Raw genomic sequence first — 13,772 nt, forward strand, 5'->3', positions numbered from 1 at the left:
GGGCCGAATGGCCTCCTTTTGCACTGTAGGGATTCTATGATTTTTCCAGTGAGCGTGTCCTGATGGACTGAGTTCTGAGGCCCGAATATTGAGCCTGCAAAATGGTAGGTAGGTGCCCGAGATTTCCTATTAACACCTGCATCCCTGCTGTGTGAACGTAACCCCCCCCCGCAACCCCTGCCCCACACACACACACACACACATACACACAATCCAGGTTCCTGGCGCTGTGAGGTGGCAGTACCAACAACTGTGCCACCATGATGCCCCCTATGTTAGCCTTTAACAGGGCTTGAAGGTTGTCTTACTGCAGCTGTACAGGGCCTTGGTGAGACAACATCTGGAATATTGTGTGCAGTTTTGGTCTCCTTACCTAAGAAAGGATATATTTGCCATGGAGGGAGCACAGCAGAGGTTCACCAGATTCATTCATTCATCGTCATGTGAGGAGAGATCGGGTCAACAAGGCCTGGATTCATTGGAGTTTAGAAGAATGAGAGGGGATCTCATTGAAATCTATCAAATTCTGGTAGGGCTGGACAGACTGGATACAGGGTGACGTTCCCCCAGACTGGGGTATCTAGAATGAGGGGTCACAGTCTCAGGATATGGGGTAGGCCATTTAGGACTGAGGTGAGGAGAGATTTCTTCACTCCTGGTAAACCTGTGGAATTCTCTAAAAGAGAAGTTTGTGGAGGCCAAGTCATTGAATATATATATATATATATATGTATATATAAGAAGGAAATAGAATCCTAGACTCTAACAGCCCAAGCATTATGGGGAAAGCATGGAAGACTTTGAGATAGAGTTCGACCTGATAATACTGAATGGTGGAGCGGGCTCAAAGGGCCGAATGGCCTACTTCTGCTCCTATTTTCTACGTTTCTATAGAGGGAACTGATTACCTTAGCAGAAAGGTCAAGAAGCCAGGATCAGAGATTTAAAACAATTGTTAAAGGGATTAGAGGGAATTTGAAGAGAATATACTTCCACTGAGAGGGCGGTGGGTCTGAAACTTACTATGGGAAAGGGTGATAGATACAGAAGTCCACAATTCTGTTGAAAATCACTTGGATGTTCTCTGGGAGTGCCGGAGCCGACAGGATCAGAAACCAAGAAATGGAAGGTGGGTGAGCCTGGACAGCTCGTTTTCCGCCAACACGGGCAAGATGGACCGAATGGCCTCCTTCTGTGCATGGATTTCCGAGGTTTGCCTTTGGTATTGCAATGTTTGTTTCAAGCGGGAACAGAAGTGGGGAGCTATCCGTCAAATTGAAAATGAACCATTAACTGAAGTGAGCTAGCTGAGGGGAATAAGCAAATCTCTTCTCATGTAAGTCAGAGCACGAACAAGAAATAAATAATGACAACTCCACACGAGGCACAGAGAATAAAGGAGCCACCTCAGGGGGCGAAAACTGTTGGGGGCCTGCTAGAAAGGCACCAAACAGTAAACGCTTTCAAATATGGGGCAATGCTAGTTGGCAGAATAGCATAATCCAATAATTTCCATGTAATTCTGGATAAAGTATACATTTTTACAGTAATTAGAAAGTCTGATTTTCGACAAAAGGGAAAAGAGAAGGACTAAGTTTATGTGCAACTAGAGCATAAATGGAATCAGTTTCTACATTATGCAGCCATAATCTCAATGTTTGATCTCTTTTAAATCTGTGCTGTGAAACTAGATCTGCATTCTGAGTTAGCAATTCAAATAGAAATACGTTATTATTAAAGATATGATCCACCCTCTTCATAGAGTCCCTACAACACCAGTTAAAGTCCAACAGGTTTATTTGGAATCATGAGCTTTCAGAGCGCTGTTCCTTCCTCAGGTGACTCACCTGATGAAGGAGCAGCGCTCCAAAAGCTCGTGATTCCAAATAAACCTGTTGGACTTTAACCTGGTGTTGTGAGACTTCTTACTGTGCCCACCCCAGTCCAACGCCAGCATCTCCACATCATAGAATCCCTGCAGAGCAGAAGGCGGCCCTTTGGCCCATCGGGCCTGCACCAACAACAATCCCACCCATCCCCTATCCTCACATAACGCCACATATTTACCTGCTAATCCCCCTGACACGAGGGTAAATTTAGCACGGCCGATCCACCTAACTTGCACATCTTTGGACTGTGGGAAGAAATTGGAGGAAACCCACGCAGACATGGTGAGAATGTGCAAATTCCGCACAGACAGTGACCCGAGGCGGGAATTGAACCCGGGTCCCTGGCGCTGTGAGGCAGCAGTGCTAACCACTATGCCACTGTGCCACTTTATTGTCTCAACTGCACGCTACAATGGTAGTGATTTGTGTGTCAAGCTAAGATACCCATTTTTAAGGCTAGAAGTATTAATTTGATTGGATGGGATGTGTGAGTGTTCAGCATGGGGTCTTTTGGACGGACCAGTATTTGGTACAATATTACATTGTGGGAGCGGGGCGGGGGGCGGCGGGGGGCGGCGGGGGGGTGGGGGGGGGTGTTAGATATAAAATGCTAATCTCAAGGGAGATTCTGGGGCAATTTCCATGTTGCTTTATTCAAAAGGATCCATTGTGACCTTTCAACTCTATTCTAAATGCATTTATATTCTATATGCCGAACATATGCATTAAATATGTGAACAAAATTGCTCAGAGTTCCATCTTCTTCAGACCAATAGAAAGATTAAGGTAATGAGAGTATAAATGAGAAGAAATTAAATATGTAAGAGGATGAGGAGTGAGAGCTAGGGTGGGCCATTTGGCCCGTGGAGTCTCTGCTATTCAACAATATCATGGCTGATTGGTTAGTGTAGCTCCAGCATCATCCCACATCCCTTAACTCCCTTTGTACCCGAAACTCCATCAATCTCATCCTTGAAAACACTCAATGATTGAACATTTCACAGCTCTCTGGGGTAAACAATCCTAAAGATTCGCCACCCTGTGAATAAAGGCATTTTTCTTCAATTTGAACATACGGACAAGGGGCAGGAGTAGGCCATTCGGCCCCTTGAGCTTGCTGCGCCATTCAATAAGATCATGGCTGATTTGACCACAACCTCAAATCTGCGTCCCACCGACCCCTGAAAAAGACCCATTTATGCTTACTCTGTTTCCTGCTAGCTAGCCAATCTTCTATCCATGCCAATATGTCACCCCCTATACTACAAGCTCTTCTTTTCCACAATAACCTTTGATGTGGCACTTTATCAAATGCTTTCTGGAAATCCCTTTACCCATAGCACATGTTACTTCCTCAAAGAATTCTAATAGGTTTAGGGACGGCACGGTGGCACAGTGGTTAGCACTGCTGCCTCACAGAGCCAGAGACCCAGGTTCAATTCCAGCCTCGGGTCACTGTCTGTGTGGAGTTTGCACATTCTCCCTGTGTCTGTGAGTTTCCTCTGGTTGCTCCGATTTCCTCCCACATTTCATGATATATGGGTTAGGTTGATTGGCCATGCTAAATAGTGTCAGGGGGATTAGCAGGGTAAATACGTGGGGTTAGGGGAATAGAGCCTGGGTGGGAGTATGGTTGGTGCAGGCTTGATGGGCTGAATGGCCTCCTTCTTACCTTGAGCATATCCAAGTGCCCTGTTATAACTTCTTTAATAATGGCTTCTAGTATTTTTCCTATGACAGATTTTAAGATAACTGGCCTGTAATTTCCTAGTTCCTGTCTCCCTCCCTTTGTGGATAATGGAATTACATTTGATATTTTCCAATCTAATGGAACCTTCCCTGAATCTAGGGAGTTTTGGAAAATTAAAACCAATGTATCAACTATCTCACTGGTCACTTCCTTTAAGACCTTAGAATGAAATCCATCAGGAACCGGGCACTGGCCAGCCCACAGCCCCAGCAATTTACCCTGGTGATTGTAATCTTCCAGAGTTCGTCCCTCCCCTCCATTTCCTGGTTTGTTGCTGTTTCTGGGATTCTATCCTCTTATGGCGAAGACTGTTGCAAAATACCTGTTGTATTCACAGAATCACAGAATACTACAGTGCAGAAGAGGCCCTTCAGCCCATCGAGTCTGCACCGATGCATGAAAGGCCCTGACCTGCCCACCTAATCCCACTTGGCAGCATTTGGCCCATGGCCTTGAATGTTATGGCGTGCCAAATACTCATCCAGGTACTTTTTAAAGGATGTGAGTGAGGGATCCCAGCTCCAACACCTATTAATCTGCCATTTCCTTGTTTTCCATTATCAATTCTCCAGACTCGGGTTTCTATAGGACAAACACTCGCCTTGTTAACTTGTTTCTTTTAAAAATATTTATAGAAACTCTTACTATCTGTTTTTTATATTTCTGGCTATATTTCTCTCAGGCTCCAGTTTTCCCTCTCTTTTAGCCATTCCTTACGTTCTGTCCAATCTTCTGATCTTCCACCTATCCTTGCACAATTATAAGCTTTTTCCTTAAGTTTGATACTACCTTTAACTCCCTCGTTAACCTCAGATGATGTGTCCGTCCCTTGGGCAATTTCATACTCATCAGAATGTATGTATTCTGAATTATCCCCTCAAGTGTTTGCTATTGCATCTCTATCTACGTTTTTTTTTGTTTCTCTTCCGACACCCAGTGGCACCCAAAGCAGATTTGCACGTGCTCCCATAGCAAGGTTTTTCCAGGAGCGGGTTAGAATACCTACAGTGCAGAAGGAGGCCATTCGGCCCATTGAGTCTGCACCAACAACAATCCCACCCAGGCCCTATCCCCGTAACCCCACATATTTACCCTGCTAATCCCTCTAACCTACACATCCCAAGGGGCAATTTAACCTGGCCAATGCACATAACCTGCACATCTTTGGACTGTGGGAGGAAACCGGAGCACCCGGAGGAAACCCACGCAGACACGGGGAGAATGTGCAAACTCCACTCAGACAGTGACCCAAGCCGGGAATCGAACCCGGGTCCCTGGCGCTGTGAGAAAGTAGTGCTAACCACTGTGCCACCATGCCGCCTTCAAGTTAGCAACCCTGTCGCCAGAGGCTTATAGCTTGAGGGGCACCATTCTGCATCAAGCGTGACTGACCAAGGTCTATCCTACTTTTACTGCCTGCCATGGTGTATTGGAAGGATTTTACAGGTTTATATGCACCCTGTTTGGTTACATTATGAACGCACCTTCCTTGACCATCACGTCCTGAGGCGGGATTTTCCAATTCGCCCCGAAACTGGAAAATCCCGCCCGAGGTCAACAGACCTTTGCATGGTCTGTCCCTCTGCTTGCTTCGATTCCCATGGCGGGAATTCAGTCCTGGTGTGGGACTCAAACCAGGAGCTTCTGGCTCAGAGGCAAGGACACAATCCGTTCTACCACAAGACCTTCTTTTGACATATCCTTTAATCTTATTTGCCAATTCACTTGAAGCAGCTATGCTTTTGTTCTCTCATAATTGCTCTTGTTTAAGTTTATAAACGTAGCCTTGGACCCACTCCTCTCTCCCCCAAACTAAATGTACAATTCAATCATGTTATGGTCGCTGGTACCTAGGAGTGCCTTCACCAAGCGACCATTAATTAATCCCATCCCATTGCACAATACTAGGTTTAGGATAGCTTGCTCTCTGGTTGGTCCCAGAGCATTGCCATACTAAGGAACTATCCTTTAACTTTTTCTTTATTTATTAGTGTCACAACTCGGCTTTCATTGACACTGCAATGAAGTTAGTGTGAAAATCCCCTAAGGGGTTGCCCGTTTAAAACTGAGGTGATGCAAATCTTTTTCACACAGAGGGTTGTGAGTCTTTGGAACTCTTTGGGCGGCGTAGTGGCACAGTGGTCAGCACTGCTGCCTCACAGCACCAGGGACCTGGGTTCAATTCCAGCCTTGGGTCACTGTCTGTGTGGAATTTACACATTCTCCCCGTGTCTGCGTGGGTTTCCTCCGGGTGCTCCAGTTTCCTCCCACACTCCAAAGATGTGCGGGTTAGGTTGATTGGCCATGATAAATTGCCCCTTAGTGTCAGGAGGATTAGCAGGGTAAATATGTGGGGTTACGGGACTAGGCCCTGGGTGGTATTGTGGTTGGTGCAGACTCGATGGGCTGAATGGTCTCCTTCTGCACTGTAGGGGTTCTATGGAGTCTGGAGTCTTTTCCTAACAAGACAAAAGAAGCAGAATCTTTGAATACTTTAAGGCAGAGGTAGAGAGATTCTTGGGAAGCAAAGGGGTGAAAGGTTATTGGGGGTAGGCGGGGGGTACAGATCTGAGGTTGCTATTAGATCAGCCATGATCTTATTAAATGGCGGAGCAGGCTTGAGGGGCTGAATGGCCTACTCCTGCCCCTTGTTCATATGTTCCTATAAGTGTTGTAGAAAACCTTTCTGTAATATTAAATGGAATTGTTGAGTGAGGATGGGATGAGGTGGAATGAACTGGTTTTATTCCCTCCCTGATATTGCTCAATGGATCTTAAAATTGGAGAGGGTGTAAAATTCCATATACCATAAAACCATCCTGATACCATAAAAACATAAGATATAGGAGCAGAATTAGACCATTCGGCCCATTGAGTCTGCTCCGCCATTCAATCATGGCTGACATTTTTCTCATCCCCATTCTCTTGCCATCTCCCCGTAACCCTTGATCCCTTTATTGATCAAGAAACCTGTCTATCTCTGTCTTAAAGACACTTAGAAAGAATCATAGAATCATAGAAACCCTACAATGCAGAAGGAGGCCATTCGGCCCATCGAGTCTGCACCGACCACAATCCCACCCAGGCCCTACCCCCACATATTTTACCCACTAATCCCACTAACCTAGGCATCTCAGGACTCTAAGGGGCAATTTTTAACCTGGCCAATCAACCTAACCCGCACATCTTTGGACTGTGGGAGGAAACCGGAGCACCCGGAGGAAACCCACGCAGACACGAGGAGAATGTGCAAACTCCACACAGACAGTGACCCGAGCCGGGAATCGAACCCGGGACCCTGGAGCTGTGAAGCAGCAGTGCTAACCACTGTGCTACCGTGCCGACTTAATGACCTGGCCTCCACAGTCCTCTGTGGCAAAGAGTTCCACAGATTCACCACCCTCTGGCTGAAGAAATTCCTCCTCATCTCAGTTTTAAAGGAGCGTCTGAGGTTGTGCCCTCGAGTTCTTGTCTCTCCCACTGGTGGAAACCTCCTCTCCACGTCCACTCTATCCAGGCCTCTCAGTATTCTGTCAGTTTCAATTAGATCCCCCTCTCATCCTTCTAAACTCCATCGAGGATAGACCCAGAGTCCTCAACTGCTCCTTATATGACAAACCCTTCATTCCTGGGATCATTCTTGTGAACCTCCTCTGGACCCCCTCCGAGTCATGATGTGGAGATGCCGGCGTTGGACTGGGGTAAACACAGTAAGAAGTTTAACAACACCAGGTTAAAGTCCAACAGGTTTATTTGGTAGCAAAAGCCACACAAGCTTTCGGAGCTCCAAGCCCCTTCTTCAGGTGAGTGGGAATTCTGTTCACAAACAGAGTTTATAAAGACACAGACTCAATTTACATGAATAATGGTTGGAATGCGAATACCCTCCGAGGCCAGCACATCCTTCCTTAGGTATGGGGCCCAAAACTGCTCACAATATTCCAAATGGGGTCTGACATTCGTTTTCCATTCAAAGAATTGTCCCCTCATGAAAGAAAAAGTTAAAAAGTGTCTGGTCATTTATTCTTGACTGAAGGTGCCACATAAAATACTCAGGCTGGTTCTTACATTGCCAATAAGATGTTCTTAAATGTTTCTTTTATTTTACCACAGCTGCCATTTGCAGAAAGGCTCTATCACTTCACTCATAGTGGTGTTCCAAAGGCTAGAAGAAGACGCAGTATTCGTCATAAGCTTTATCTGGTAAAGGACCCAAGGGTAAGCTAATGTTTCTCCACCCTTCGGCAGCCGTTACCTAGGCAACAGTTCGTAATGTGGTCAGCTAATCAGCGGGAAACAAAAAACAACTCTTCTATCTGTGGCGAAGAAATTGAGAAAGGAGCAACACAACCTTTGAAACGTCTCGATGATTCAACGCACTTCGCTGCTTTCTAATTTTATTCACATTTTATCAAATGTAATTTGCATCAGATACGGTTAGCCTGGGTTTATTGCTGAACTGGGTCGTATCATTACAACAGGAGATGTGGAGCTCAGGGAATGACATTTTGTTACGTCTGTGCAGTTTCACTGTGGGGTAGATATCAACTTGTCAGCAAAGGCCATTGAGAATGTGATTCGAATGTCGAGGAGGTTTGGTACTCCCTTTTCTAAGCCTGTATCATATCCTGAGGGGGGGGGGGGGTTAAACTTAATTGTCCGGATAAAGAGTAGCTGCTGAATGGAGGATGTAATAGAAAGAAACAGCAACAATTGGACATTAAGTATAAAGTGACCGAATTCACGGGACAAATAATTCGAAACTGCCATCAACATTGTCAGCTGACTTTTCATATTGGGGCATCCTATTCCATTACAAAAACAAACTGAAATGATGCGGACTAGTAAACACAATTAAATTATATTCAGTTCATTCTCTTGAGGATGGGTGAGCAAAGATTTTAAATATTACAAAATAAAGTAAATGTGGATTATTTATATTAATTAAAGGACATAAACATCTTATAAAGCAGGAAAAGAAGACACAAATGCTTCCTCGTTTTGGTAATCCACTCTCCCATTCTGAGTGAAAGGAGTTGAGGTACAGATGAACCCCATATCGAACTGAATGGCGGAAGAGGGGCTGAATGGCCTCCTCTCGTTCCTAGGAAATTCCTATCAAATTCCAGCCATTGTGATAAACATCAAACATGTGAAAGCAAGGATGGGTGGCACGGTGGCACAGCAGTTAGTTTTGTTCATGTTTGTTACATTTCACAAGAGCGAGAAAGTTGAAAGCATTCAATCCCTCCAGAGTAAAGTTAAGTGGCTGGAACAAAGTCACAAAGCCTCGAAAGGCAAATGGTTTGCACTGAATTGCTCAAGGCTGAAATGAAATTCAATCAACTATTGTCTCTGATGGACGTTGAATTGTGCTATTTTGCACTTGAGGATATATCTGACTGAGTGCTTGATTAGAAAGAAGAAAAATGATTCAGACACAAACATTTATATTCATATCTCTAGAAAGCAGCATCAGATTTGAAGTATTAACTGGGTAGGATAGTAACAGAAAGAATACTGATAGCCCTGTCCTTGCTAAACTGTTAGCGAGGATTCATGATGGGACAGCGTCTGATATTGGGGAACCAAAATAGAACATGCTGGAATATCTCAGCAGGTTTAACAGCATCTGTAAAGAGAAAAAAGAGCTGACGTTTCGAGTCCAGACAACCTTTTGTAATTTGCTTTTATCTGACAATGGGGAGCCTGTGCACCAGACATTTTGGGGAGAGGGGGGGGGGCAATTCTTTTAACTCTTTCCTGTGCCTGAATTGCATTGCTGCCAAATTGCCTCTTGCAGTTTTCATGTGGTCACACTTGAACGCACCTGAAGAGGTCACAGCAACAACAAAAAAACACATGACAATAATGATCAGATACTCCTACACACTGAACAATACGGTTACAGTTCCCAGGTAACCTGGCCCCATAGTATTTTCCTACGTTACAACAGCGATCACACTTCAAAAGGAATTCATTGGTTGTCAAACACTTTTGGGATGTTCTGAGGATGCAGAAGGTGCAATATAAATGTAGGTCTTTTTTCCAATATCAACGCTGGCCTCATTACTTCCAGAGTTGCCACTGGAGAGCTGTTTGTTTTAAAGTGACTGGCTGGTATTGTTCAGAATGGTCTTTCTCTATGACTTCTGTCCTTCAATCTGACATTGTAGTTTCCATGCTTGTGTTAGAATGTTGTTCATCTTCCCTCACTCATTGATGGAGGCTGCATCCTGCACTGTGTAATCATCATTTTCCTTCTTTGAAGACAGAGATAGATAGTTATGTTCTTGATTAATAAGGGGATCAGGGGTTATGGGGAAAAGGCAGGAGAATGGGGATGAGAGAAATGTCAGCCAGCATTGAATGGCGGAGCAGACTCGATGGGCCAAGTGGCCTAATTCTGCTCCTATATCTTATGGTCTTAAAACAAATGATAAGCAACAACCAGAAAATCTTTGAAGGAGTTTACCTGGACCTCTTGACGGCCATCATTGGAAATGTTCCTTACTGTGATAATCCCTGGGATGGCACAGGGGCACAGTGGTTAGCACTGCTGCCTCACAAAGCCAGGGACCCGGGTTCGATTCCCGGCTTGGGTCACTCTCTGTGTGGAGTTTGCACATTCTCTCCGAGTCTGCGTGGGTTTCCTCCGGGTGCTCCGGTTTTCTCCCACAGTCCAAAGCTGTTCGGGTTAGGTGGATTGGCCATGTTAAATTACCCCTTAGAGTCAGGGGACTAACTAGGATAAATGGGTTATGGGGATAGGGCCTGGGTGGGATTGTGGCCAGTGCAGACTCGATGGGCCGAATGGCCTCCTTCTGTACTGTATGGTTCTAAAATCTATGATCTATGACTTGCATGGGGAATTACTGATTGACCTCCCTGTAGGGTTCATTGAATACGAGCTCCTTGGGGATTGGTAATTAACTCACCAGCTGGAGTTCCTATACCGAACCCTGTATAAAAGCAGGCCCCTGAGTGGGTCCATTACTGCATTGTCCCGGCTGGGACCTGTTTGTGTTCACCACAGATTTGTGGTTTTTGCTTTACTTTATTTTATGCAATAAAGCACTGTTCCTTTCCATCTGGCTCCTGGAGTTATTATACTTACCAAAAATGGGAATGTTCCTGCATTCCTACAGTTCTCCAAGAATGGTGTGGTCACTGATTTTAATTGCTCCAGCATTGGCTGTGCCTTCAGCTGCTCAGGCCCTAAGTTTAGGAAACCTCTAAACCTCTCCTCATTGAAACCTACCTCATTAACCAAACCTCTAGTCTTCCGTTCCTAGTATCACCTGAAGTGACTCGGCGTCAAATGTTGTTTGCTAAACCTCCTGTGAGGCACGTTTTGCTACAGGAAAGGTCTTGTTGGTGAGGGGTCAGTGTCTCTGATATAAGGTGCTGGAAATGAGGTGGCCCTTTGCTCTCCTCAATTAGGGACCCCTGGTGGTTCCCACTGCAGATTGGCCATGTACCAATTGACTCAAAAACAGCTCCTTCCCTGCTGCTGTCAGACTTTTGAATGGACCCACCTTGCATTAAGTTGATCTTTCTCTACACTGTAGCTATGACTGTAACACTACATTCTGCACTCTCTAGCTTCCTTCTCTATGAATGGTATGCTTTGTCTGTATAGTGCGCAAGAAACAATACTTTTCACTGTATGTTAGTACATGTGACAATAATAAATCAAATCAAATCAGTACAGAAAAAGGCCCTTCGGCCCATCACACCTGTGCCAGTCAAAGACAAGCCATCTAACTCTTCTAATCCCATTTTCCAGCACTTGGCCCAAAGCCTTGGCATCGCAAATGCACATCTAAATACTTCTTAAAAATCATGAGGGTTTCTGTCTCCACCACCCTTTCACGCAGTGAGTTCCAGACTCCCACCACCCTCTGGGTAAAACAGTTCTTCCTCACATCCCCCTAAACTTCCTGCCCCTTATCTTAAATCTCTGCCCCCTGGTCATTGATCCTTTCAACAAGGGGGAAAGTTTCTTCCTGTCTATTCAATCTCTGCCCTGCATAATTTTATATATCTCAATCATGTCCCTCCTCTGCTCCAAGGAAAACAACCCCAGTCTATCCAATCTCTCTTCATAACTAAAACTCTCCAGCCCAGGCAACACCCTGGTAAATCTCCTCTGTGCCGTTGTCCTTGGTTTTTATCTGTCTTTTTTTGGGGTGGGTTGTGTATAAGGTACATAAGGCATCTCAACCGTGTGGGACAGAACTGGAGATTGCTTTTCTGTCTGTCCTTCTTTTCACCTTTGTGAGATGAATACTGAAAAGTGGGACCCTCTGGAGGACCGCATGTTTGTTTAAAAGTATATTGAGAAAATAGCATCAGAGAAGTTTATTTATGAGTCACAAGTAGGCTTACATTCACACTGCAGTGAAGCTATTGTGAAAATCCCCCAGTCGCCACACTCTGGCGCCTGTTCGGGCACACTGAGGGAGAACTTATCATGGCCAATGCACCTAACCAGCATGTCTTTCGGACTGTGGGAGGAAACGGGAGCACCGGGAGGAAACCCACGCAGACACGGGGAGAACGTGCAGACTCCACACAGACAGTGACCCAAGCCAGGAATCGAATCTGGGTCTCTGGCGCTGTGAGACAGCAGTGCTAACCACTGTGCCACCGTGCCGCTCCTAAAGCACCTTTCTCGGAAGCCCAGTTGAAATTGTGTTCCTGATGTAGCGAATAAGATGTTGCAATTCATGCAATTGGTTTGAAATTTTGAATGGCAGCCTTTAGGATCCTAATGCTCAGTCTAATATTGATGTATTTGCTCATGTCAAATGTTTCTCTTACAGGTAAAACATGTCCTGCAGCAAGAAGCATTTAACAGAAAGAAGCGGGGATATCGAAGCATTAGTGAAATTGGTATCATGATGAATGATCCTTTGTTTACTAAGCAGTGGTATCTTGTAAGCACTGTCTAACTTACCTACATCTCTTTCACTTGTGCTCAATGTTTACCTGTTTCTGTTACCCTTCATTGACTTTTTTCTCTCTCACGGGATCTGGGCGTTTATTGCCCATCCCTGGTTGTCGTGGGAAGGGTTGTGGTGGGTGGGTGGACTTCTTGAACCATTGCAATCCATGTGCCAATGATGTCCCCAGGTAGGGAGTACCAGTATATTATAGAATCATAGAATCCCTACAGTGCAGAAGGAGACCATTTGGCCCATTGGGTCTGCACCAACCACAATCCCAGCCAGGCTCTGTTCCCATAACCCCACATATTTATTCTGCCAATTCCCCTGATACTAAGGAGCAATTTTATTTATTAGTCACAAGTAGGCTTACATTAACACTGCAATGAAGTTACTGTGAAAATCCCCTAGTCGCCACACTCGGGTGCCTGATCAGGTACACTGAGGGAGAATTTAGCACGGTCAATGCACCCTAACCAGCACGCCTTTCAGATGGTGGGAGCAAACTGGAGCAGCCAGAGGAAACCCATGCAGATATGGGGAGAATACGCAAACTCCACACAGTCAGTGACCCAAGACAGGAATCGAACCCAGGTCCCTGATGTCGTGAGGCAGCAGTGAATCATAGAATCCCTACAGTGCAGAAGGAGGCCATTCGGCCCATTGAGTCTGCACCGACCACAATCCCACCCAGGCCCTATTCCCGTAACTCCTCATATTTACCCTGTTAATCTCCCTGATACTAGGGGCAATTTAGCATGGCCAATCAACTTAACCTGCACATCTTTGGAGTGTGGGAGGAAACTGGAGCACCCGGAGGAAACCCACGCAGACACGGGGAGAACATGCAGACTCCGCACAGACGGTGACCCGAGACTGGAATTGAATCCGGGTTCCTGGTGCTGTGAGGCAGCAGTGCTAACCACTGTGCCACCGTGCCGCCCAAGAATAGTGATAGATGCCCAAGCCAGGCTGGCGTGTGTCTTGGTAATGGTGACTGACTTGCTGCTTCTCGGTGGCAGGAGTTAGAAGTAAAGATGTGGAAATATTTGTGATGTTGAATGTGGTCTATCATCGTCCTCTGCCAGGGGCTGTTGCAGTAATTCCCAATTAGATCATGTGCCCAAATGCATTTTTATTATCAAAAGTAAAATGAGCTTTAACAGAATTAAATTTTAATTC

General features: G+C 45.4%; 1 protein-coding gene across 1 annotated transcript in view; it reads left to right on the top strand.

Moving 5' to 3' along the window:
- The window catches only part of pcsk2 (proprotein convertase subtilisin/kexin type 2), an 82,761-nt gene that overhangs the window by 20,634 nt on the left and 48,355 nt on the right, over positions 1–13,772 (top strand). Inside the window, exons 2-3 of the mRNA XM_078230383.1 lie at positions 7,753–7,857; positions 12,468–12,581. Coding sequence (XP_078086509.1) covers positions 7,753–7,857; positions 12,468–12,581 — 219 coding nt within the window. The remainder of the gene's footprint in view (positions 1–7,752; positions 7,858–12,467; positions 12,582–13,772) is intronic.

The sequence above is a fragment of the Mustelus asterias genome, chromosome 15 (assembly GCF_964213995.1).
Source record: "Mustelus asterias chromosome 15, sMusAst1.hap1.1, whole genome shotgun sequence".
Lineage (NCBI taxonomy): Eukaryota > Metazoa > Chordata > Chondrichthyes > Carcharhiniformes > Triakidae > Mustelus > Mustelus asterias.